This window comes from Saimiri boliviensis, chromosome 17 (genome assembly GCF_048565385.1).
Source record: "Saimiri boliviensis isolate mSaiBol1 chromosome 17, mSaiBol1.pri, whole genome shotgun sequence".
In the NCBI taxonomy this organism is placed as follows: domain Eukaryota; kingdom Metazoa; phylum Chordata; class Mammalia; order Primates; family Cebidae; genus Saimiri; species Saimiri boliviensis.
The window spans coordinates 5,320,571-5,347,813 of record NC_133465.1 but is presented as its reverse complement, the minus strand read 5'-3'; the positions used below and the strand labels follow the sequence as shown (position 1 = coordinate 5,347,813).

At 39.5% G+C, this 27,243-nt stretch overlaps 1 protein-coding gene across 7 annotated transcripts in view; it reads left to right on the top strand.

Moving 5' to 3' along the window:
* Positions 1 to 27,243, top strand: part of VMP1 (vacuole membrane protein 1) — a 134,484-nt gene that overhangs the window by 28,521 nt on the left and 78,720 nt on the right. For 5 of the 7 annotated variants that reach the window (XM_010339717.3, XM_074388075.1, XM_074388076.1 and 2 more), the window contains exons 3-5: positions 1,617 to 1,752; positions 3,576 to 3,666; positions 5,299 to 5,409. In XM_010339717.3, the coding sequence (XP_010338019.1) occupies positions 1,617 to 1,752; positions 3,576 to 3,666; positions 5,299 to 5,409 (338 nt within the window). Of the gene's footprint in view, positions 1 to 1,616; positions 1,753 to 3,575; positions 3,667 to 5,298; positions 5,410 to 27,243 lie in introns of those variants that run through there. The other 2 variants (XM_074388079.1, XM_074388078.1) reach the window with 1 other exon arrangement.

Genomic DNA, 27,243 nt, shown 5'->3' with positions numbered 1-27,243 from the left:
GAGCCGAGATCATGCTGCCACTGCACTCCAGCCTGGGTGACAGAATGAGACCCGTCACAAAGAAACAAACAGAAGCATTTTGTAATTTCAATAGATGATGACAATTATAGCTAACCTTAATTTGACACTTACTAAGTGTTAAACTCTTCTGAGAACTTTACAAATATGAACTCATTTAATCCTTACAATGACCCTGAAAAGTATGTACTATTGTTATCCCCATTTTACAGAGGAGAAAAACTGAGGCACAAAAGTATTAACTAACTTGCCCGAGATCACATGATTAGTAGAAGGCAGAGCCATGATTGGAAACAACTGGTTTGCCTCAGTATTTTGAGATCTAAACCACTTTGTTCTGTAATATGACAATAGGTTGATAGAATGACCTTCATAGAAGGTAGACCAATTTAGACTTATATCAGTAATTTCCCCAAAATCTATAGCTCTGTCCCAAATTGAACTGCTGGATTTTCAGTACCATTTCTTTAGGACAGCCTGTACAAAAGGTTCTGATGTTTGTCAAGGCAGGGAGTTGGCAAAGAGTAAGCATTTTCTTCTTTTGTCTCAATTGTTCTCTAGGTAACACTGACTAAATAGCAACTATAATATAGTAGTCCCCCCTTATCCATGAGGATACATTCCACACTGTGTTGTTCTGTATATAGTAATGGGGTAACATATACAGCGTGAATGTACTAAAACAGGTCTTGGGCTGGATGGCACAGGACTGGTGAGATTTTATCACACTCCTCAGAACAACATACAACATAAAACTTAGGGCCTTGGCTGCAGTAGCTCATGCCTGTAATTCCAGCACTTCGGGAGGCCAAGGTGGGAGAATCATTTGAGGCCAGGAGTTTCAGTCGAGCCTAGGCAACGTAGTGATACTCCATCTCTACAAAAAAGAAAAAGGTGTATAGTGGTGCATACCTGTAGTCCTAGCTACTTGGGAGGCTGAGGTGGGAGGATCACTTGAGCCCAGGAGTTGGAGTTTAAAGTGAGCTGTGATCATGCCACTGCATTCCAGCCTGGACCACAGAATGGAGACCCTGTCTCTTAATAAAAATTAAATTTAAAACAATAAAACTTATGAATTACTTATTATCAGAATTTTCCATTTAATATTTTCAGATTATAGTTGACCATGGGTTACTGAAACTGTGGATAAGGGGGAGCTACTGTCATTCATCTCCTTTCTATGTTGAGTTTGGACTAGGTGCCCTTTTTTTTTTTTGAGACAGAATCTTTCTCTGTCACCTAAGCTGGAGTGCAGTGGCGTAATCTCCGTTCTCTGCCTCCTGGGTTCAAGGGGTTCTTGTGCTTCAGCCTCCAGAGTAGCTGGGATTACAGGTGCATACCACCATGCCCAGCTAATTTTTGTATTATTAGTAGAGACGAGGTTTCACCATGTTGGCCAGGCTGATCTTGAACTCCTGACCTCAAGTGACCTGCCCGCCTCAGCCTCCACAGGTACTAGTTGCCATTTTCACAAGACTAAGACTTGCTGTTAGTTGTTACTTGGGAGATAAGCAAAACTCTTTTTATGTAAAGTGAATGAAGAGAGTAAACATAAATGTTAGAAATTCTGTTTTAAACTCTGCATTATTGTTTTTCAGACCCCTCTTCAATGAATGAAAAGAAGAGGAGGGAGCGGGAAGAAAGGCAGAATATTGTCCTGTGGAGACAGCCACTCATTACCTTGCAGTATTTTTCTCTGGAAACCCTTGTAATCTTGAAGGAATGGACCTCAAAGTAAAGAGTCTTCTCCTACTACTTTTTAAATAAACATCACTTATTAATTTTTAAAATCCTCAATAATCTCTTACTTTCTGCCCTCTACTCCATCAAAATGGATTAATTACATTTAGAATATTATCATACAAATGTGTTTATTCTCCTTTGTTTAGGTTGAAGAAATAGATTAGGGAAACATACTGCTATTTGCTATTGCTTACTAGATTATCACAGTTGTCCACTGTGTTTTCATGTTGAATCTGCAATGGAGAACACTGAAAAATATGATTTATATTTTCTCTCCTGATTTTACCGTCAGGAGAAATCAGGCCTGTGTACTTTAGATACACTGATTCTGTAGCAGGACAAGGTTCAACATACGTGGCAGTTTTACTAATAGTTTGAGCCAATGAAAAAGCACTCTGCCATGGAAATGTGTTCTGTCTTTAAATTTAGTACTTTTAAGTCCTGTTTCAAGTACCATAAAGAACAAGTTGAACTTTTACATGCTTTATCTTCTGTCAGGAACTTCCAAGTTATTATCTGTAATATTATCTTACATTTTTATTGTACCAAGAGTTTATCAAGTACTTTGTAACATTTTCAGCTGATTTTGATCCTTAGGCAACTCCATAAGGAAGGTAAAACAAATGTATCATTATAAACATTTTAGACCGGGCACAGTGGCTCACGCCTGTAATCCCAGCACTTTGGGAGGCCGAGGCGGGTGGATCACGAGGTCAGGAGATCAAGATATCCTGGCCAACATCGTGAAACCCCCTCTCTACTAAAAATACAAAAATTAGCTGGGCGTGGTGATGTATGCCTGTAGTCCCAGCTACTCAGGAGGCTGAGACAGGAGAATCACTTGAACCCAGGAGGTGGAGGTTGCAGTGAGCTGAGATTGCACCACTGCACTCCAGCCTGGGTGACAGATCAAGACTCCATCTCAAATATATATATACACAAAAATTAGCCATGTATTTGGCCAGGCACAGTGGCTCACACCTATAATCCCAGCACTTTGGGAGGCAGAGTCAAGCTGGTTGAGACCAGCCTGGCCAACATGGTGAAACCCCATCTGCAGTAAAAATACAAAAATTAGCCGGGCGTGGTGGTGGGCGCCTGTAATCCCAGCTACTCGGGAGGCTGAGGCAGGAGAATTGCTTGAATCCGGGAGGTGGAGGTTGCAGTAAACCGAGATCATAACACTACACTCCAGCCTGGGTGACAGAGCAAGACTCTGTCTCAAAAAAAAAAGTTAGCTGGTCATGGTGGTATATGCCTGTAATCCCAGCTACTCAGGGGGCAGAGTCAGGAGAATCACTTAAACTCAGGAGGTGAAAGTTGCAGTGAGCTGAGATCACACCACTGCACTCCAGCCTGGGTGACAGAGCAAGACCCTGACTCTGAAAAGAAAAACTAATAATAATAGTAAGTAAAAGTTAATAAAGATTTTAAAAATAAACAGAATCAGATTGGTTAAGTGTCTGGCCCAAAGTGCAACATGAAGGGTCCCTGACCCAGGCCCTCTGACTTGAAGGCCAGTGCTCTTTCTATTGTAATGCTTCTCCATATGACAAGTTGAAGTTTAATGAGATCAGGCTTTGGGTAAGGCAAGGTTACAATGGGGTTTATGATAAGAACTTGCGTTCTATGCCTGTGTATCTTCTCTTGACGCCCTTCTGCTCCTCCGAGAGGCTATGATGTTTAACAAAAATAGCTCAGTCCAGCTGAGCTAGATAACCTAACTGCTTCAACAAGAAATTGTTTTGAGAATGATAAACGCTAAAAGTGAGACTGTGAGATATTTCTTTATTTTTTTTTAATTTGTTTTTAAGATTATGGCATCGTCAAAGCATTGTGGTGTCTTTTTTACTGCTGCTTGCTGTGCTTATAGCTACGTATTATGTTGAAGGAGCACATCAACAGGTGAGAGGTTGAGCAATTCTGTTTCTAGTCTTGCACATTCTCTAGTTCTCTAATCCCAGTTTCAAATGGGACAAATGTGGGTTTTATAGAATTTCTACCCTCAACATTATCTCATAGCTAGTATGTCAAATGTTTTACTCTTAAGGGCATACACTAAAAATATTCTTGTGATGTTTATGGCTGCTGAGCATTTATATTTGGTATATATGATTCAATTTACCTTCAAATTTTTTTTTTTTAATGGAGTCTCACACTGTCACCCAGGCTGAAGTGAAGTGGCACAATCTCAGCTCACTGCACCCTCTGCCTCCTGTGTTCAAGTGATTCTCCTGCCTCAGACTCCCAAGTAGTTGGGACTACAGGCACGTGCTACCATGCCCAGCTAATGTTTTTGTATTTTTAGTAGAGAAGGGGTTTCACCATGTTGGCCGGGCTGGTCTCAAACTCCTGACCTCAGGTGATCTCCCTGCCTTGGCCTCCAAAAATGCTGGGATTACAGGCCACTCTGCCTGGACCTACCTCCAAAGATTTAAATGTAACTTTCCTGAAGGTTTTCAGTTACAGTACCATGAATTCGTTAATCACTTCTAAACTTTTCTTGTTTTCTCTAACATACTTTGATCCATCCAGATAGATAGGCCACTCATCCGAAGTTGATGATTAAGTTTTATTTGTATAAAAAGACAGATTGCCAGGGACGGTGGCACATGCCTGTAGTCCCAGATACTCCAGAGGCTGAGGTGGGAGGAGCTCTTGAGCCCAGGAGTTCTGGGCTGTAGTGCGCTATGCCGATCAGGTGTCCATACTAAGTTCGGCATCAATACGGTGACGTCCCAGGAGCGGGGGCAACCTCCAGGTTGCCTAAGGACTGGTGAACCGGCCCAGGTTGAAAACGGAGCAGGTCAAAACTCCCATGCCAATCAGTAGTGGGATCAGGCCTGTGAATAGCCACTGCACTCCAGCCTGGGCAACATAGCGAGACCCCATCTCTAAAAAAATAAATAAAATCTAAAACAATAAAAAAGAAAAAGACAGGTTCATTTGCCTGTAGTCCACAAGTACAATATTACTGATGGGAATATAGGCTGCTTTGTTAACCTCTTTGTTAAACTAGCAAACATTAATATATTTTAACAGGAAATGGTTCCATAATGGTATTTTAAAACAGTTTACTGCCAATCACAGAGAAGTTTTTATTGTTCTAAATGCATTTATTTTAAATATATCTAAAATTATCCTCAAAATTATCTTATTTGTTTTTTGCTTTTTCCTGTGTCTTGTAAATAGCAGGACTTTAAATGTTTAGAAAAATAGGCCAGGTGCGGTGGCTCACACCTGTAATCCAAGCACTTTGGAGGCCAAGGTGGGTGGATCACCTGAGGTCGGGAGTTCAAGAAAAAAGACTTTTATTAAAGGTTTAGAAACAAGACCTTTATTCTGGTTAGATGAATTTTTTTGGTCATCTTTGCCATTGTATATTAAAGAAATTAGGCATCTTCAATGGGTTTTTAGTCTTTTTTTTTTTCCTATTTGAAACTTATTGTAGTTGGTTTATTTAATTTTGATGATAGTTTCTAAGTACTGCATTTCTGTATAAAGAATTCATGTTTTTACCTCATCCCTTTTTTTCAGTATGTACAACGTATAGAGAAACAATTTCTTTTGTATGCCTACTGGATAGGCTTAGGAATTTTGTCTTCTGTTGGGCTTGGAACAGGGCTGCACACCTTTCTGCTTTATCTGGTAAGAATAATTTTATTTTAATAAGCAAAAATGAGATTTCCTATCTTTTTTTGGTGCTTTTACTTCAGAAGTTAAAATTCTAAGATTTGTTTTAATTGCTTTTGTGTTTTGTAAGCATTCTGATCCTCCAATCATTGCTTTAAATTGGACTTAGAATTCTGTTTTGTTTTTCCTTTGGGGTTTGGGATTTTAAAAGTCAAGAGAAAACCCCAGTTAAGCAAATAAGCTTATTTATTTAAATTAGTTTGCCTGGAAGTTTTTTTTTTCCTTCTAGATTTAATTGCTTATGCAGTTGTTATTTTGGTAGATGAAGTCAACTTAAATGTACAAAATTCCATGTGAGAAATGATGTCTTCCTTTATATCCTCTAACATCGTATACACACTTGCATACTTATTTTGGTATTCTTACTGAATGTCATTGATGGAGTGCTAACATGTAGAACTAAATGCTTTCTTGAGCCCTTTCAATCAAAGTATAAAAAGTGCCCCTTCTGAAAAATATTCTTTTACTGGTTGAAATAAGAGAAAATGAAGATCTGTTTTCCTTTGAACATTCACAGATATATTAGAATAATGTCAGAGCTAGAACTAGCAAGAGGTTGAGTTAGGCACTGAGGGCACAAAATATGAATAGGTACTGTTAGGGTCATGCAGATACAGAGTAGATGAGTAAGTGCCTCATTAAATTTTGTGCCCTGTGTGCCTTGCTTATTCACTCTGTTCCTGTTCCTAGATAATAAATTGAGAAAAATTCCGTATTTAAAAGCAGTTTGATCTTCACTGGGGAAAAACAGGTGAAAGGATATCGAGTAATACTCAATGCTGAATAAAATTAATCACTACAATATATCATTTCTCCATGTTTATGGGAGTTTAAAACTTGGAATTTTAGAGTTATGTTCATGTTTGCTTGCTGATTTAACTCAAAACAGGGACATAAATCCTAGGGAAGTAACCCATATCACTGTTTTTCTAATAACTGCATTTGTAGTAGAAAATACTACATCTACAAGTAGAGGTTAAGGGAGAGAGGAAAAGAAGGAATTACAGGTTACAGGATACTTTTCCATTCTTTTTTTTTTTTTTTTTTTTTTTTTGAGACGGAGTTTCGCTCTTGTTACCCAGGCTGGAGTGCAATGGCGCGATCTCGGCTCACCTCAACCTCCGCCTCCTGGGTTCAGGCAATTCTCCTGCCTCAGCCTCCCGAGTAGCTGGGATTATAGGCACGCACCACCATGCCCAGCTAATTCTTTGTATTTTTAGTAGAGACGGGGTTTCACCATGTTGACCAGGTTGGTCTCGATCTCTCGACCTTGTGATCCACCTGCCTCGGCCTCCCAAAGTGCTGGGATTACAGGCTTGAGCCACCGTGCCCAGCCTTACTTTTCCATTCTTGTCTAAACCTGTCCTCATATTCCTTGGGAAAACCAGCTTAAGAAACTCATTTGCAGCATTTAACTAATTGAAAGCATCTGTAAAGCAACCCAGATAGCAGATTCTGCTAAATGTCCAAAGAGATTCAAATTATGGCTCATGCCTGTAATTCCAGCATTTTGAGAAGCCAAGGCAGGCAGATATCGTAAGCCTAGGAGTTCGAGTCCAGCCTGGGCAATACATCTCTACAAAAAAATACAAAAATTAGCTGGGTGTGGTAGTGTGGGACCTGTTAGTCCCAGCTACTTGGAAGGCTGAAGTGAGAGGATCACTTGAGCCCAGGAGATAGAGGCTACAGTGAGCTATGATTGCACCATGCACTTCAGCATGGGTGACAAAGTGAGCCCTTCTCTCAAAAAAAAAAAAAAAAAATTAAATGCCCTAAAATTAAGTATATGTAAAACAGCCAGATCTGCAATTTATGAATATATAATCCTGGCTGTAGTGTGGGAGATAGATTGAAGGTAGGAGAAAAGAGGAGCAGTTAGGATAATTCTTATGAGACACTAGCTTCCCAGGAGGTAATAGGAAGAATGGATAGCAAGGAGGATTTATAAAAAGGACTTGTAGAGAGAAGTTAAGCAAAGTAAAGACAAAAGATGGTATAGATTGCTTGGAATGGCAATAGCACTTAGGATGAAAAAGGACAAATCAGAGAGAAATTTTAGAAGTACAACCAAGAGTGTGGTACATTATTATGGAGGAAGAAGAAATCAAAGATAACTCTTGGATTTCTTTTTTTGTTTGTTTTTAATATATTTTATATGTATTTAAGGCATATAACATGATGTTCTTAGATACAAAGATATATATAGTATAAAATGGTTACTATTGTGGAAAAAATTAACATATTCTTTACCTCACATAGTTACCCATTTTTACTCCCTGTGGCAAGAGCAGCTATAATCTAGTTTAGCAAAAACTGAATGCAATACATTATTATTAACTATAATCCTCATAGTATATATAACAGTACATTAGATCTTTTGACTTGTTCTGCCTATGTATTTCCTACTTTGTACCCTTTGATCTACATCTCCTTTCATTTCTCTGTATAAATGAGATCATGGAACATTTTTCTGTGTAATTATTGGTTTTTTACTTGGGCAACTGGGTAGATTTTGATGCCATTAACTATATAGAAAACAATTATATGTTCACTTGTCCATATTTATAAGTATGTGAAAATTAATTTAAAGGTATGCTATGATTATGCTGCAAGTTAAATGAGATCTTCACTTTATCCAGGTAGGTTGCTGGTGCCAGTGGTTAAATGGAAAGAGAAGAGAAATTTATAAGGGACTGAGAACACGTATAAAACAAACAAAAAAATTATTAGAGCTGGGCACAGGGGCTCATTCCTATACTCTCAGGGCTTTGGGAGGCCAAGGCAGGAGGATTGCTTAAGACCAGGGACTCAAGACCAGAGGTAGCAAGATGCTGTTTCTATAAAACACATAAATAAATAAAAGATAGATAAATTAGCTGGGTATGGTGGGATGTGCCTGTGGTCCTAGCTCCTTGGGAGTCTAAGAAGAGAGGATTGCTTGAGCCTAGAAGGTCAAGTCACAGTGAGCTTTTATACCACTGCACTTCAGCCTGGATAACAGAGTGAGACCTTGCCTCAAAAACAAAAATAATAATAAGAGGCTTTATTGTTTAGTATAGTTTTAGGTTTACAGAAAAATTGAGCAAAAAAGACAAAGGGTTCCAATACACCAGGGCTCCCTAATCCCCAGGCAACACACCGGTACTGGTCCATGGCCTGTTAGGAACCAGGCTGCACAGCAGAAGGGGAGCAGTACACTAGCTAGCAAGTGAAGCTTTATCTGTATCTGCAGCCACTCGAATTACTGCCTGAGCTCCAGCTCCTGCTACATCAGTCGCAGCATCAGCTTCTCATAGGATCTTGAACCTTATTGTGAACTACATACAAGGGATCTTGGTTGCATGCTCCTTATGAGAATCTAATGCCCGATAATCTGAGGTGGAATCATTTCATCCCAAATTCATCCCCCACTTCAGGTCTGTGGAAAAATTGTCTTTCACAAAACTGGTTCCTGGTGCCAAAAAGGTTGGGGACCACTGCCATACACCTTTCCCCACCACTCAGTTTTCCCTATTATTAACATCTTGCATTAGTGTAATTTATTTGTTACAATTGAGGAAACAATATTGATATATTAACGCATAGTTTATGGGATTCACCCTTTGTGTGTTGTACAGGTCTATGGGTTTTGACAAATGCATAATGTCATGTATATACCTATAGTATCATGCAGAATAGTTTCACTGTCTTAAAAATGCCCTGTGCTTCACCTGTTTTTTCCACTTCCTCACCTGCCCCCAAGTCTATTGCAACCACTGATCTTTTTATTGTTTCTATAATTTTGCCTTTTGCAGAAGGCACTGTAGTTGGAATTATAGGGTATAATCCTTTTCTGGTGGACCTCTTTGACTTTGCAGTACACATTTAAGGTTTTTCCTCGTCTTTTTCCAGCTTGATACCTCATTGCTTTTCATCATTATTTAATAATATTCTACTGTGTGGTGTACCACCACAGTTCATTTATCCATTCACTTATTGAAGGATATCTTGTTTGTTCCCATGTTTGGCAATTATTTTTTTTTAAAACTGCTATAAACATTTGTGTGTGAGTTTTTTGTGGAATGAGTTTTCAATTCATTGGGATAAATACCCAAGAGTTCTATTGATAAATTGCTAATATATAGAAAAGACTTGGCTTGTTTAAGGTTGTTTACTAACCTTTTATTCTGCAACCTTGCTGTAATTGCTTAATAGTTTAAGACTTTTTTGATGATTCCTTAGGATTTTCTACATAGACAATTATGTCATCTGTGAACAAAGACAGTTTTCTTTCTACCTTCCTGATCTGTATACCAATTATTTCCTTTCTTGTCTTATTGCATTGGTTAGGTTTTCAGTGTAATGTTGAAGAGGAGTCATGAAAGGGCTATCCTGCCTTGTTCCCAACCTTAATGGAAAAGCCTCTAGTTTCTCACCCTTAAGTATAATGTTAGCTGTAGATTTTTTGTAGGTATTATTTACCAAGTTGAGGAAGTACCAAATTTGTGGTATTCATTCCTGTGGGAAGATTTTGTATCCCGACCTTACTGAACTCCAGCCATATTATTTGCTTTGACCAATGAAATGTGAGCAGAAGTGATAGATACTGCTTGAGATCTTTGTGTTGTTTGTTATAACATTATAATCTAGCCTATCCTGACTGATAGACAACAAACATTTTTTGAATGCTTACTAGGTGGTACGCTCTGTGATCATCACTTTAAGTGAATTATTTCACTTAGTCCTCCCAAGAGCCGAGCTAGTCAGTAACCAGTAGCATAGCAAGTGTAAACATTTTAATTAATAAGCATAAACTATTTACTTGTGAACTTTGGCAAAGAAACTAGAAGTAAAACAAAGTCAAAGGTTTCAAAATTTGATCTGTGTTTTTACTTAATAGAGACAACTGCAAATAATCTCTGGTTAGATTTTTTTTTTTTTTTTTTTTTTTTTTTTTTTTGAGACTGAGTTTCACTCGTTACCCAGGCTGGAGTGCAATGGCACAATCTCGGCTCACCGCAACCTCCGCCTCCTGGGTTCAGGCAATTCTCCTGCCTCAGTCTCCTGAGTAACTGGGATTACAGGCACATGCCACCATGCCCAGCTAATTTTTTGTATTTTTAGTAGAGACAGGGTTTCACCATGTTGACCAGGATGGTCTCGATCTCTTGACCTCGTGATCCACCTGCCTCAGCCTCCCAAAGTGCTGGGATTACAGGCATGAGCCACCGTGCCCGGCTGGTTAGATTTTTTTTAAGCTTTTACCATTTTCTTGCTGATTAGTGATCAACAGAGTTTTATCCTTATTGGTGACCATTTCTTTTCTTTTATATGTGGGAAATACAGTTGTGTTTAGGATGTCCTAATTACACCTACTTTCACTTAGGGAAATATAACTCTCACTTAGGGAAATGTGACCTTCTCATGTTCTATTTTGTGCTGATGAAATAGACACCTCTGCCATATACTCATATAACTAACCCTTAATAAAGAGAATAAATGATCATGTTGGGAGAGTAGTCTGGTGAGAAATATGGACCTCCTTTTGACAATAATTTGTGGTGAAAAACCAATTTTAACAGAGAAAAAATGTAATTCATTCTTTATTATGGATCTCTTTACTGGAAATCATAGCTTGAAAGTGAAATATGAAATTTTTTTCTGAATAGGCAAAATTTTTGAATTAGGTTTTTGAAATTTGTATTTAGAGTGAATGATTCCTAGAGTGCGGAAGGTATTTTTTTAGAAGTACCATTTATTAAATTATAATTGGTTGTATACTAAATAGTCATCTAAAAGACTTGCTAAATTTCCTACAACATTACATACCTGTGTGTTTGGCTTTAAAATGATGAATTTGTCTTAAGCTTGTTAGTGAACAGTTGCATTTATATTTATATTTTTATTTATTTATTGAGACAGCATCTTTCTCTGACACCCAGGCTGGAGTGCGATGGTGCGATCTTGGCTCACTTCAGCCACCACCTCCTGGGTTCAAGCTATTCTAGTGCCTCAGCCTCTCAAGCAGCTAGAATTATAGGCATGCACCACCACACCCAGCTAATTTTTGTATTTTTAGTAGAGACGGGATTTTGCCGTGTTGGCCAGGTGGGTCTGGAACTCCTGGCCTCAGGTGATCTGCCTGCCTCAGTCTCCCAAAACTGCTGGGATTACAGGTGTGAGCCAAGATGCCTGGCAATATTTTTAGATATAATTGAAAGGTTGTAACTTGAAATTAAGATGTCTTGGAAGTCCTCATCACTTCTTTAAATGTTATAAGTAAAAGTGTTTATTTGATCCACGTTAAATTTAATGAAAATCATCAGGGAAAAATTACTAACCATCAAGTTTTGTAAATTGATTTGAGTAAAGTGTAAATCGAGTAATTTGCAGAGACGAAGTACCTAGCCAAAGGGACAAGTTAAGATACTGTTTATGCAAGAATAGTGGTTGCTAGCCAGAAAGGAGGAGATGAAGGGGAAGTAAATAAATTCTTTCTGCCCTTGACTTAAGGAGAGTTGGTTGGCCTACTAGGTTACTTGGTTTGTTCTATTAATTTTAATAGTTAAAAAGTAGATCAAGGTTGGGCACAGTGACTCACAACTGTAATCCCAGGACTTTGAGAGGCCGAGGCAGGTGGATCACTAGGTCAACCTGGGTAACAGAGCGAGACTCCATCTCAAAAAAAAAAAAAAAAAGTGGATTTCAAGAGGCCTGTTAATTTCCCAGAGCACTATATTTTTTTATGTATCATTGCAAATAAGCTTTTTTTTCTAGCAAGAAAGAACCTATAGTATTCATCAGATTCTCCAAAGAGTGAAATGTTAAGAACAATTCTAGAAATTTTTGGTAACATATCTATATTTGGCTGCCACTAGGTGGCATTACTAATACAGCCAATATACTGTATTATATTTGATTTTCTAGTCAGGATAAATATATGTGTGTAGAACAACTTCACCCAAAAACCAAACCATCAAATGGCACTACGAAACAAGGAGACATGTTCTATTATTTACCTGTATGTCTGCCTACCTAAAACCAGTTTACACATGTAAGTAAAAATGATGTTGCTTTTTTCTTTTCTTTCTCTTTTTTTTTTTTTTTTTTTTTTTTTTTTTGAGATGGAGCGCCTGTTGCCCAGGCTGGAGTGCAGTGGTGCAATCTCAGCTCACTGCAACCTCTGCCTCCCAGGTTGAAGTGATTCTCCTGCCTCAGCCTCCTTAGTAGCTGGGATTTCAGGCACCTGCCACTATGCCCTGCTAATTTTTTTTTTTTTTTTTTTTTTTTTTTGTATTTTTAGTAGAGACGGGGTTTCACCATGTTGGCCAGGTTGGTCCCAAACTCCTGACCTTGTAATTTGCCCTCCTCAGCCTTCCAGAGTACTGGGATTACAGGCATGAGCCACTGCACCCAGCCTAAAATGACATTTCTTAATAGTTTCTCACATTCATTCATTAACTAGTTCTGTAGTTAATAGCCTTTCTGGCCAGCTTATACCTGTAACCCAGTACATTGGGAGATGGAGGCAGGGGGATCACTTGAGGTGAGAGGAATTTAAGACCAGCCTGGGCAACATAACAAGACTCCATTTTGTTGTTGTTGTTGTCGTTGTTTTTTGGGGGGGCGGGGTTGTTTTTTTAAATATAAGAAGATGGGGTTTCACCATGTTGGTCAACCTAGTCTTGAACTCCTGACCTCAGGTGATCCACCCGTCTTGGCCTCCAAAGTGCTTGGATTACAGGCATGAGCCACCACACCTGGCCTGTTGTTTTGTTTTTTTGAGATGGAGTCTTACTCTGTCATCCAGGCTGGAGTGCAGTGACAAGAACTCGGCTCACCACAGCCTCTGCCTCCCAGGCTCAGGTGATTCTCCTGCTTCAGCTTCCCAAGTAGCTGGGATTACAGGCTTGAGTCACTACTGCCTGACTAATTTTTGTATTTTTAGTAGAGACAGGGTTTTACCATGTTAGCCAGGCTGGTCTTGAACTCCGTACCTCAAGTGATACACCCACTTTGGCCTCCCAAAGTACTAGGATTACAGATGTGAGCCACAGCGCCCAGCCAAGACTCCATTTCTTAAAAAAAAAAAAAAAAAAAAGTAATTAGCTAGGTGTGGGCGTGTATAGGTCAAGACCCTGTCTAACAAATTAAGAGTCAGGCTTTTCTTCTTTCATTGTGATATACATATTTACATGCAGGTTGTAATTCCTATGGTATGCCCAGTGTCAGGTGTAATACCAAACATACTAACTTTAAGTCCAGACTTTGATATTCAATAATATGCAAGTGATTGAAACCAATTTTCTTATGAGAGTAAAATCTTTCATTCCTGTGATAGGAAATAGGGCCTCTTCAGAGTAAAACAACTAGGTTTGGATGTCTACTACAGTATTACTAGATGTGTGATATTTGGCAAGTTTCTTTCTTTCTTTTTTTTTTTTTTTTTGAGACAAAGTCTCACTCTGTTGCCAAAGCTGAAGTGCAGTGGCACGAACAATCTTGGCTCACTTCAACATCTACCTCCCAGGTTGAAGCAATTCTCCTGCCTCAGCCTCCCAAGTAGCTGGGACTACAGGCACTTGCCACTATGCCCAGCTAATTTTTGTATTTTTAGTAGACATGGGGTTTCACTATGTTGGCCAGGCTGGTCTCAAACTCCTGACCTCATGATCCGCCCACCTCGGCCTCCCAAAGTGCTGGAATTACCGGTGTGAGCCACCTCGCCTGGCCCACAAATTTCTTAACTTTTAAACCTCAGTCATTCAACTGTAAATGGGAGTGACAATAATATCACCCATCTCATAAGACTGTTTTGAGGACTAATGAAGTAACTTGCATAATATTCAGCTCAGTACTAGTAAATATAAGGTATTCAGTAAATGATTGCCACTTTTATAATTAGCAATATTACTATTCTTAATCTGATTTATTTTTAAAATGTAATAATTTTCAACTTACATGCTTTAGTTAGTCTTAACAAATTATACAGAACATTTCCCACAATTGATTTCAGTACAGTGTTATGTCATAGCATAATTGAAAGTCACTGATACTTCATTTACAACAAATGATGACTAGGCAATTTGGACGAATTCTCTAATATGAAAGTTTCTTAAAAGAAAAAAAAAAGAGGCCGGGCGCGGTGGCTCAAGCCTGTAATCCCAGCACTTTGGGAGGCCGAGGCAGGTGGATCACGAGGTCAAGAGATCGAGACCATCCTGGTCAACATGGTGAAACCCCGTCTCTACTAATGGTGCAAAAAATTAGCTGAGCATGGTGGCGCATGCCTGTAATCCCAGCTACTCCGGAGGCTGAGGCAGGAGAATTGCCTGAACCCAGGAGGCGGAGGTTGCGGTGAGCCGAGATCGCGCCATTGCACTCCAGCCTGGGTAACAAGAGCGAAACTCCGTCTCAAAAAAAAAAAAGAGTAGGTAAATTTTCAGCCAGGCACAGTGGCTCACGCCTATAATCCCAGCACTTTGGGAGGCCGAGGCAGGTGGATCACGAGGTCAAGAGATTGAGACCATCCTGGTCAACATGGTGAAACCCTGTCTCTACTAAAAATACAAAAATTAGCTGGGCATGATGGCGCACGCCTGTAGTCTCAGCTACTCGGGAGGCTGAGGTAGGAGAATTGCTTGAACCCAGGAGGCAGAGGTTGCGGTGAGCCGAGATCGCACCACTGCACTCCAAATAAATGTTTAAAAGTATCATAGAGTTAAAAGAGTAAAAGAATTACAAGACCAATATCTAAGATATACAGGGAACCCAAAGAAGAGAGACTGGCCAAGGATAGGCCCTGATAAACCTGCAGACTTTAAATTGGAAATCTAAAGGACCACACTTTGAAAGAAGTGATGAACTAGATATAAATCAACCTTCACAGATACTGAAGCTCAAATTGAAATAATCTTACTGTTTTTTCTTTTTTCTTTTTTTTTGAGACAGTCTCATTCTGTCACCCAAGCTGGAGTATAATGGTGCCGTCTCGGCTCACTGTAACCTCCACCTCCCGGGTTCAAGTGATTCTCATGCCTCAGTCTCCCAATTAGCTGGAATTACAAGCATGAGCTAGCATGCCTGGCTAGTTTTTGTATTTTTAGTAGAGAAGGGGTTTCACCATGTTGGCCAGGCTGGTCTCGAATTTCTGACCTTAGGTGATCCGCCCACCTCAGCCTCCCAAAGTGCTGCAGTTACAGACATGAGCCACCTTGCTAGGCCTCAAGTTTAAATAATCTTATTATCTGCTTGGAACTATAAGTGGCCCAGCCCATCTACCCACTAGAAGCAAACTTGTCTGGAGGAAAATAAAATCGTTCTGTTTTATATTACCTCTACTGTAATGTAATGTAAAACAGAATCTTTGCAAAGCCTATGGGAGGAGACATATACAGAGTAATTGGACTTTAATTGGCAAAACAGTCTGTTCCTGACATCTGAGTCTTATTTATGACTGTTGATGCAAAATGACCTAACCTATATATAGCTTTTTCCTAATTTGCATAATGATTTTATATTAACTATTAGTACATCTTTTTATTTCTCCAGCAAATAAAAGTACATCTACTTCTTATTCTGCAAAGAGCATTTTATAACGTTCTTTGCATTCAGTTTACTTACTTTTAGACAAAAAATGGGCACAGTCAGTGATTTTTTTTTTTTTTTGAGATGTAGTTTCAATCTTGTTGCCCAGGCTGGGGTGCAGTGGTGTGATCTCACTGCAGTCTCCACCCCCTGGGTTCAAGTGATTCTCCTGCCTCAGCCTCCCAAGTAGCTGGAATTACATGCATGCGCCACCATACCCAGCTAATTTTTGTATTTTTAGTAGAGGCAAATGAGGTTTCACCATGTTGGCCAGGCTGGGCTTGAACTCCTGACCTCAGATGATCCACCTGCCTCGGCCTCCCAAAGTGCTGGGATTACAAGTGTGAGCCACCAGGACTGGCCCACAATGAGTAATTAAAAAAATTTTTTTTTCTTTTTTTTTTTTTTGAGACAGATTCTCACCCTGTCGCCCAGGCTGGAGTGCAATGGCATAATCTCTGCTTGCTGCAGCCTCCACATTCCAGGTTCGTGATTCTCCTGCCTCAGCCTCTGCAGAAGCTGGGCTTACAGGCACGTGTCATCATGCCCAGCTAATTTTTTGTATTTTTAGTAGAGATGGGGTTTTGCCATGTTGACTAGGCTGGTCTCGAACTCCTGATCTCAGAATCCGCCCACCTCGGCCTTCCAAAGTGCTGGGATTATAGGCTTGAGCCACTGGGCCTGGCCCACAATGAGTGATTTTTAAAATCTTTTTTTTTTCATCGTATACTAATATGCTTGTATCTCTGATTTATCTTTATAGTGAGGTATATTGTACTTTGAGATAAAGAATATTAAATAAATTAGAAATAATTAGCATTTGTAAACTGTACTTCCTCTGTTTTTAGTTCTTATGCAGGTATATTTTTTGTTCATTTATTTGATATCTACCTTGAACAAATTTTGCCTGGCAATTAGTGCAAGTTACAAATTTCATTCATTTATCTTACTTGAGTTTATATGTAGATTAGGTGCAAAAAACTTCTGTGGCTGGCAGACTTTTCCAAGATAGCACCTTTTAAGCACTCTTTTTGCATGTTAGTTCCCCAGAATCCATTGACAGATTTATTTTAGTCTTAGCAACGATTCAGGTTTCCTTTCAGAAGATCCAGTATATGAGAGATCCAGGAATGCTTATTTACTGTCTAATATGGTGGAAATTCTATCCAGAGTAAGAATAGCAAGTTAATGTTCGCATAAAGAGAACATAGCTCCAGTTGACCACTTTGGTTCGTCTCTATGCAGCCTGATTTTATGAGTCTTAATTTCTACCTTAATGCTCTAGACCGGGCGCGGTGGCTCACGCTTGTGATCCCAGCATTTTGGGAGGCCGAGGCAGGTGGATCACCTGAGGTCAGGAGTTTTGAGACCAGCCTGGCCAACATGGTGAAACCCCGTCTCTACTAAAAATACAAAAATGAGCTGGGCATTGTGATACATGCCTGTAATCCCAGCTACTCAGGAGACTGAGGCAAGATAATCGCTTGAACCCAGGAGGCGAAGGTTGCAGTGAGTGGAGATCGTGCCATTGCACTTCAGCCTGGGCAACGAGATCAAAATTCCGTCTCAAAAAAAAAAAAAAAAAAAGAGAGATTGCAAAAATTAGCCGGACATAGTGGTACATGCCTGTAATCCCAGCTACTGGAGAGGCTGATGCAGGGGAATCACCTGAACCCAGGAGGCGGAGGTCGCAGTAATCCGAGGTCGTGCCACTGCACTCCAGTCTGGGCGACAAGAGCAAAACTCCATCTCAAAAAAAAAATCTAACCCAGGGCCAGAGGGCATACTTTCTCTTTTTCCTTTTCTTTTCTCTCCTTTTCTTATATGAGACAAGGCTGGAGTGCAGTGGCACAAATATGGCCCACTGTAGCCTCAACCTTCTGGGCTCAAGATATCCTCCCACCTCAGCCTTCCAAGTAGCTGGGGCTATAGGTGTGCACCACTACACCTAGCTATTTTTTTTTAGGGGTACAAATGGGGTCTCTCCATGTTGCCTGGGCTGGTCTCAAACTCCTGGGCTCAAGCAGTCCTCTCGCCTCAGCCTCCCAAAGTGCTGGGACTACAGGCATGAGCCACTGTGCCCAGCCTCACTTTTTCTGTAAATGACAGATCCGTAGCTATTTACACATCATGGGCTATTCATTCAGTCTCCGTGCAACTACTCAGATCTGTCATTGTAATGAGAAAGCAGTCATAGACAGTATATAAATTAATGAATGTGGCTATTTTTTAGTAAAACTTTATTCGTAAAAACAGCTGGCTGGATTTGGTCTGCAGTTTGTAGTTTTTTAACCCCTGTTCTAACTCATTGAATGGCAATAGTATACCAGAAGAGACATACTGTGCCTGGGAACCTTAATGAGAGCTAGCTGTCTTCTAAGGATTCTTATATGGTATCTGTGTATTTGGTTCATACATTTGCCAAATAAGTACTATCATCTCTCTCTTCTCGATTAACCTGATGCTTTAGAAAAGAATATAGTTGTGCATAGGTTTGAGTTGTATAAAAAAGCCATTAAGAGGAAAGAAACCACTTTTTATGAAGAGAAAGCAGAAGAATTTTTTCTAAATGTGCTGTCTGGTGACAGCGAGATTTGTTTCCAGTTTCATGTAACCATTGGTATGCTCAGTTCCTCTTAAATACTGGATTTTACAACATTGCAACCATTTTGAGGAATAGATAACTTATGGATGAAGTTTAGATGTCATATGTAGGATGAACAGGTCTAAAGATCTAAGGTACCATAGTTGTAAAATTATAATGGATTAGGGATTTTTGTTAAGTAGATTTTTAGCTGTTCTTGTCTTTTTAAAGTAGCTATGTAAGATGATGGATATGCTTTATGATTAATTTGCTTTACTATAGTATAATCATTTTGTTGTCTGCATGTATACTATAACATCATATTGTAAGCCTCAGTTATGTCCAGTAAGATGTATTTCTGAAAGTTCAGGCCAGGTGCAGTGGCTCACACTTGCATTCCCAGCACTTTGGGAGGCCAAGGCAGGAGGATCACTTGAGGCCAGGAGTTCAAGACCAGACCAGCCTGGGCAACCTAGTGGGACCCGGTCTCTACAAAAATATATTTTTTCAATTAGCCAGGTGTGGCATGGTCCTGTAGTCCCAGCTATTCAGGTGGAGGTTGAGGCTGAGGTTAGAGAATCGCTTGGACCAAGGAGGCTGTGATTGCACCACTGCACTCTAGCCTGCGCAACGGAGTGAGACCCCGTCTCAAGAGAAAAAAAAAGTTTAGGTTGTACACAATTAGGAGAAGTGATTGGGTTATTTCAGTAGCCAGCTTGTAATTATTTCCCACTAACAGAGAAATATTCTTTGTAATTCTGTAAATAACCAGGTTAGCAAAAATAGGAACTTTGGTACTTGAGTATGAGAAATGTATTCTGTACATGCTCCTTACATGCATGTACATTATTATGATTCATCAAGGTACAAGACAAGACAATTAAAGAGCCATTTGTAAACTGTATGTAACATTCAGGATTTATAAAGGCTGTTTTTTTTGTTGTTGTTGTTGTTGTTTTGAGATGGAGTTTCGCTCTTGTTACCCAGGCTGGAGTGCAATGGCGCGATCTCGGCTCACCGCAACCTCCCCCTCCTGGGCTCAGGCAATTCTCCTGCCTCAGCCTCCTGAGTAGCTGGGATTACAGGCACACGCCACCACGCCCAGCTAGTTTTTTGTATTTTTAGTAGAGAAGGGGTTTCATCATGTTGACCAGGATGGTCTCGATCTCTCGACCTCGTGATCCACCCGCCTCGGCCTCCCAAAGTGCTGGGATTACAGGCTTGAGCCACCGCGCCCGGCAAGGCTGTTCTTAATAATAACAAGGAGTCGTCCATCAGCTAGTTTATTCTTTTATATAATACGATGTATGTACAGCTTTTGACACTAGGTGGAGCAGTTTCCTGGCAAAAGGCTTCACAAAGCCCTGTACCTCTTTCAATCAAGCCCAGCTTCTAGACAAAGAACTGTAAAGAAAAGAAAATCTATCAACAATCATTTTATAATTTTAAAAGATACCCAAATATTTGGCTCTGAGTAGAAGGCTGAGTATATTTTACAATTTTTCTGTTTGTCATATATTTTAACCATTGGATTTCCTCACAATTGAGGATTTAAGTAGGAGGGATTTTCTCATGTTTTAAGTGTTAAGGGTTCTACTTTCACTTGGAAGTAGAAAAGTTGGAGAACTATTCATTTATATTGTAGAATAGATCAGGTTTTATTAGAAGCTGTAACATCAAGGTGTTATCCTTTGAATGATATCTGTGAGCCATTTAATATGACCATTTTTATATTTAAAAAACCTGACTCTTTGTTATAAATTAGATACAAATAAAGTTGTGAGATATGTGCCCCTGTGTAAAACTCAGCAGCCTGTTTCTGCTTTAAAGTTTGGAATTATTTCATTACTAAAAATTGTGTTAAAATTGTACATTTACCTCTAAGTGCAGGTCAGTGCACAAAGAAAAACAAAAAATATATACATTTTTTAAATCTGACATCTCATACTTATGATTCTGTCTGTATATGGCACCCTAAGGAAGAAGTACTGTATAATATTCTCCACTTCTTTTTCTTTTCTTTTCTTTTCTTTTTTTTTTTTTACCTGTATATGTCAAAGAATTTATTCTGCACTTTTTAAAAGCTGTTTTTTCCTTGGGTATAGACATTTCTGATGCTTTTTAACTATTGGCCGTTGCTGAAAGTAAATATTATTTGGAAAACTGCATTGGTATGGGTTGAAATAAAATAGTGATATAGTTTCAGTAAGTGAAATATTGTAGTAGTTGTTAATACCAAGAAGTAGAATCATTCTTTTAAAAAAAAAAAATTGTTAACCAACTTCTTCCCTGTCAGTTGAGCTTGACTTCTGAATATTGCTTTATTGCTTACTTGTCTATCCTCCTTTTAAGACAAAAGAAGGAAGGAATTGCCAGAAGTTAAGGCTCTGGTATGACCTGATACCAGACCCTCATAACTATGGCTGTAAGTATGCAGTGACTCAGTGCTGTTTCAGGAAGACCAACAGACCCTTCTTAGAAAAAATCTATTTGCCTTTTGTTTGATGAGGGCATGAAAGCTCTTCTCCCGTCGTTCCCTAAGGAATGACTCATATATTAACTCCGCTGAGCATCACCACATCAAAAGAAGAACCAAGGTCTTCAGGACGTTCGGCTGGGTTTTTGCCAAGCAGAGGGGGTATGCACAGACTGGGTAATTTCCTGCCCTTAAGTTTATTAATGTGTGTGTAAATTGAAGCCAAGAAGATTTAGTTTAGATTAAATTTGTTGTCGGGCATACATTTTAAACAATTTATACTAGCCCCACTTTTTTTTTAACAGCTGTCTCGTAAATATGTAGTCCATTTCACCTGAAACTCAAGTCAACTGTATAATCAAAAGTTGCTTGGGTCTAGAGAACAAAGGTGAAAATGCTTTGTGTGTGTGTGTGTGTGTGTGTGTGTGTGTGTCTGTGTGTGTGTGTGTGATGACAACTCACTCTGTCGCCCAGGCTGGAGTGCAATGACGCGATCTGGATTCACTGCAACCTCCATCTCTTGGGTTCAAACGATTCTTCTGCCTCGGCCTCCTGAGTAGTTGGGATTACAGGTGCATGCCACCACACCTGGCTAATTTTTTGTATTTTTAGTAGACACGGGGTTTCACCATGTTGGCCAGGCTGGTCTTGAACTCCTGACCTCAAGTGATCCACCCACCTGGGCCTCCCAAAGTGCTGGGATTACAAGCATGAGCCACTGTGCCCAGTCAAACATGCCTTTTAATATGGATTAATTCAGTATAATAAAAATAGCTTCAAAGACAGAACCTTATAACTTCGAGCGTGAACTGCTACTATAGAGTTTATATTTCTTTTGTTTTGGCCAGCAATTTTATGCTTGTACTTTTATAGTATAATCTCATATTTCTACCTATGACCTGGGTAACAGGCATTATTAGGCTTTTTGTTAAACAAAGGAGATGAAGTAGAAGTTACCAACAGTAATTTATCAGCAGATTTAAAAAACTGAAATCCACATTAATGCATGCCCAGGTTACTGCTTTTTGACAGTGTGTTTCTTTGGTTTTTGTTTTGATTTTTTGTTTTTTGTTTTGAGACAGGGTCTTGTTCTGTTGCTCAGGCTGGAGTGCAGTGGCATGATCATAGCACATTGCAACCTTGAACTCCTGGACTCGAGTGATCATCCCATCTCAGCCTCCCAAGTAACTGGGACTGCAGGGATATGCCACGACACTGGGCTAATAATTCTTTCTTAGTAGAGATGGGATCTCACTGTGTTGTTCAGGCTGGTCTTGAACTCCTGGGCTCAAGTGATCCTCCTGCCTCGGCCTCTCTAAGTGTTAAGATTATAGGCATGAGACACTGTTCCCAGCCTGTACTGCATTTTGTGAAGAGAGACCAGAGGCATAACTTGGGACCTTCTTCACAAAAAGAATATAAACACTGGTTAAACTTGTCAGTGCCTATGGGGAATCGACATTTTACACTCTAGCCTTCTAGAATTATTTGCTGTACACCATAACTGTGTTTTCTGACTCAAATGAGAAAAACAATGATTAAAAAAATTCTGAGAAGAATTCCTGTGTTTGCAAAAGGGTTTCTGAAGTCCTCTGAAAGAAAACAAAGGTTTTGCAAGTCATACAAACAACCATTTGTCATCTTCTTTTGTTTATTTATCACCCAGATATTCCTAATGTATCACATTCCAGACTAACCACTGACTGCTTTTGTTCCTTAGTGAAGAAGTGTGGCAAATAAATGTTTTCCCAGTGAATCAGAACAGGATTCTTGATTTTATTACCTTTGCCCTAAACTTTCCAGACAAAACTAATTGGAAATTTTGCCTTTGGGATCTCACTTGACTTCTGTGTATAGATGATGGATTAGGCTATGAATTGACATTACAGATGTTGTGCAAACAACTCCAGTCTTTAGGAATGTTTTATCAGTTCTGAGGGAGCCGTCTGGAGTGGAAGAATGTCTGTCTCTTTTGTCTGCTTGTATTCCTTAAAAATATTCATACACACACACACAACACACATTCTGCACTCTCAATGTGATGTTGTATTCTTCATCTTGGTTGATAAATATACTTGCCTAAATTAGGCTAATAATTAACTAATATGACCATTTTTAGGTCTTTCGTTTTTAACAGATGTCTCCGTAAGAAAGGACCCTAGGCCGGGCGCAGTGGCTCAAGCCTGTAATCCCAGCACTTTGGGAGGCCGAGGTGGGTGGATCACGAGGTCGAGAGATCGAGACCATCCCGGTCAACATAGTGAAACCCCGTCTCTACTAAAAAAAATACAAAAAATTAGCTGGGCATGGTGGCGCGTGCCTGTAATCCAAGCTACTCAGGAGGGTGAGGCAGGAGAATTGCCTGAACCCAGGAGGCGGAGGTTGCGGTGAGCCGAGATCGCGCCATTGCACTCCAGCCTGGGTAACAAGAGTGAAACTCCATCTCAAAAAAAAAAAAAAAAAAAAGAAAGGACCCTAAAGTAAACCCAACAGTATTCCGTCTGTGGTCTTTTGGATGGTATACTGTTTTTCTTGTTAAAACATAGACATAAGTATAACCTTTTCAGTCCTTTAAATGCTACAAAATGTATGAAGAAGGTATAATTATAGTAAATCATGAGCTGCTATAGTACAAATCCCAAGAACTTGAAAAATTCAAAATCTGGAAAATGGTTTACTTACTTAAAATTAAGCAGCAGCATGCATACTTGTTTATCATTTTACTAATACAATTTTTTCACAAATTAAAATATGAATATATTATTCACTCCTTTCTTACTATGACCCTAATTAGTATTTGTGGTACAAGGATTTATTTCTCTGGGCTTACATAGGTACTACATTATTGTCAGAAAACTACTTAAAGCTCTTCACTACCAGATGAGGACGGAGATATATATATATGGTTTTGTATAATTTTGCCCCCAGGACAATTTTTTTTTTTTTTGAGACGGTATCTCGTTCCGTCACCAGGCGCCAGGCTGGAGTACGGTGGCATGATCTGGGCTTACTGCAACCTTCACCTCTCAGGTTCAAGCAGTTCTCCTGCCTCAGCCTCCCAAGTAGCTGGGATTACAGGTGCGTGCCACCATGCCCAGCTAATTTTTGTATTTTTAGTAGAGATGGGGTTTCACCATGTTGGCCCGGATGGTCTCAATCTCTTGACCTCGTGATCTACCTGCCTTGGCCTCCCAAAGTGCTAGGATTACAGGTGTGAGCCACTGTGCCCAGCTGACAATTTTTTTTTTAATTCTAAGTTTCTCTTAATTAGAAGAACTAGTAGTATATTATTATTCCTGAAGCTAGAGTAAAAATTGATTACATAGAATTATCTCAGTTCGGTTTTTTCTAATCACTAGAACTCATGAAAGAATATAAATCATGGAAATGTAACTTCTTAAGCTTATCTAAAAAGAGTTTTAAAAAGATAAAATATCTTTTTCCACAGACAAATACCTACATCTGCTCTTACTAGAAATCTTACCCTTTGATCTAAGAATGGTTTGCTCTCACCCAGACATACTCTTGCCTAGCCAAGCACTACATCTTTTATCCTGGACAAGGCAAAATTATTCCATTACCAATCTTTGGAAAATATAATGTAATACAGCTCATCAGAGTAGATATATGGAACTTTGAAATGAAGCAAATCCAGATGTCCAATAAGTCGCAAATAACAGAGCTATCTTGTTGATTTGACTTCATCTAGAATAACTATCCTAAGTTACCAAAAATAAAAAGACCTTTATTTGCAACTTTTTTTTTTTTAAGACAGAGTCTCATTCTGTCGTCCAAACTGGAGTGCAGTGACACAATCTCAGCTCACAGCAACTTTGACCTCCCAGACTCAAGCAGTCCTTTCATTCATTTCAGCCTCCCAAATAACAGGGATTACAGATGCACACCACCAGACCCAGCTAATTTTTTTTTTTTTTTTTTTTTTTTTTTAAAGAAACAGGGTCTTTCCGTGTTGCCCAGGCTGGTCTCAAACTCCTGGGCTCCAGTGAGTCTCCCACCTCAGCCTCCCAAAGTGCTGAGAATACAGACATTAATACAGACATGAGCCACCCTGCCTGGCCTATTTGCCACTTTGAGAAATACTCCCTATATTGATGTTTACCTTGCCACAAGTCACATCCTTTTAAATGTGTTCAAACTCATTTTATAGCACAGCATATGGTCTATCTTCACAAATGTTTCTTGTGTACTTGAAAAGGATATATATTTGGCCCTTGTTGGGTGGGATTTTCTATATTATTCAAGTCTTCTGTGCCCATACAATTATCAGTGTAGTTGTTCTATCAATTAATGAAATATAGATGTTGAAGTTTTCAGCGATGTATTACCTCTAACCCCAGTGCTTTGGGAGGCCAAGGCAGGAGGATCCCTTGAACCAAGTTTGAGACTAGCCTGGACAACATAGGCAGATCCTGTATCTACAAAAACACAGAAAAATTAGCTGAAGCCAGGTGTGGCAGCTCACACCAGTAATCCCAGCACTTTGGGAGGCCTCGGTGGGAGAACCCCTTGCGCCCAAGAGTTTAAGCAACATAGGGAGACCTGTCTCTACAAAAAAAAAAAATTAGCTGGGCTGGGCACTCTGGCTTACACCTGTAATCCCAGCACTTTGAAAGACTGAGGCAAGTAGATCACTTGAGCCCAGGAGCTAGAGACTAACAGGCAAAACCCCATCCCTACAGAAAATACAAAAACTTAGCCAGACATGGTGGTGCACACCTGTAGTCCCAGCTACCCAGGAGGCTGAGGTGGGAGGATCATTTGAATTCAAGTGGTTGAGGCTGCAGTGAGCCAAAATCTTGCCACTGCATTGCAGTTTGGATGATGGAATGAGAGACCCTGTCTCAAAAAAAACAAATAGTTGAGTGTGGTGTCTTGTACCTGTGATCCCAGCTACTCAGGAGGCTGAGGCAGGAAGATCGCCTGAGCCTGGGAGGTTCAGACTGCAATGAGCCATAATCATGCCACTGCAGTCCAGATTGGGTGACAGAGCGAGACCCTGTCTCAAAAAACAAACAAGTGGGGCGCAGTGGCTCATACCTGTAATCACAGTGCTTTGGGAGGCCGAGGCAGGTGGATCACCTGGGGTCAGGAGTTTGAAACCAGCTAATCAACATGGTGAAGCCCCATCTCTACCAAAAATACAAAAATTAGCTGGGTGTGATAGCAGGTGCCTGTAACCACAGCTACTCAGGAGGCTGAGGCAAGAGAATCGCTTGAACCTGGGAGGCAGAGGTTGCAGTGAGCTGAGATCACACCATTGCATTCCAGCCTGGACAACAAGAGTGAGACTCAGTCTCAAAATAAATTAAATTAAATTAAAATTTCCAGCTATAATTGGGGATGTGTTTATTTCTCTGTTTAGTTCTGTCTGTTTTTGCTATATGTCATTTTACACTCTGTTATTGGGTGTATACACATTAAGAATTAGTCTGACTTCCTGAGAATTAGCCCTTTTGTCATTATGAAATGTTCCTATGAATCTCTGTTAATATTCTCTGTCCTTAAATCTACTTTGTCTAATATTAATTTAGCTACTTTATCTTTCTTATGGATTTTTTAAGTGTTTTTTCTTTTCTCTACTCTTTCTTTTCTGGGTCTTAATATTTAAAGTGGATTTCTTATAGACAGCGTATGCTAATCCAGTCTGACAGTCTCTGCCTGAATTCATATGTTTGGTCCATTTACAGTTAATGTAGTTATCAATATAATTGGGTTTAAGTCTACCTTCCAACTGTTTTTCATATCTTTTTTTAAATTTTTTTATTTTTTCTCTGCCTTCTTTCAGACTGAGCTTTTTTTAATTTAATTTTTTTATTTTTTGGTATTGAATTTATTTGCTTGTTTGTTATACTTATTTTAAAATTTTTAGTGGTGTAGCTGGGTGTAATGATACATTCCTATGGTCCCAGCTACTCAGGAGGCTGAGGTAGAATCACATGAACCTGGGCAGTCAAGGCTCCAGTGAGCTGTGATCGCACTACTGCCCTCCAGCTTGGGGAACACAGTGGGACTCTTTCTCAAAGAAAAAAAAAGAAAAAAAAATTTAGGGGTTGATCCTATGGTTTGCAGTATGCTTCCTTAACTTACAAAGTGAGCAGTCAAATATTATTTTCTCATTTTGTCTATAATGTAACAACCTTAT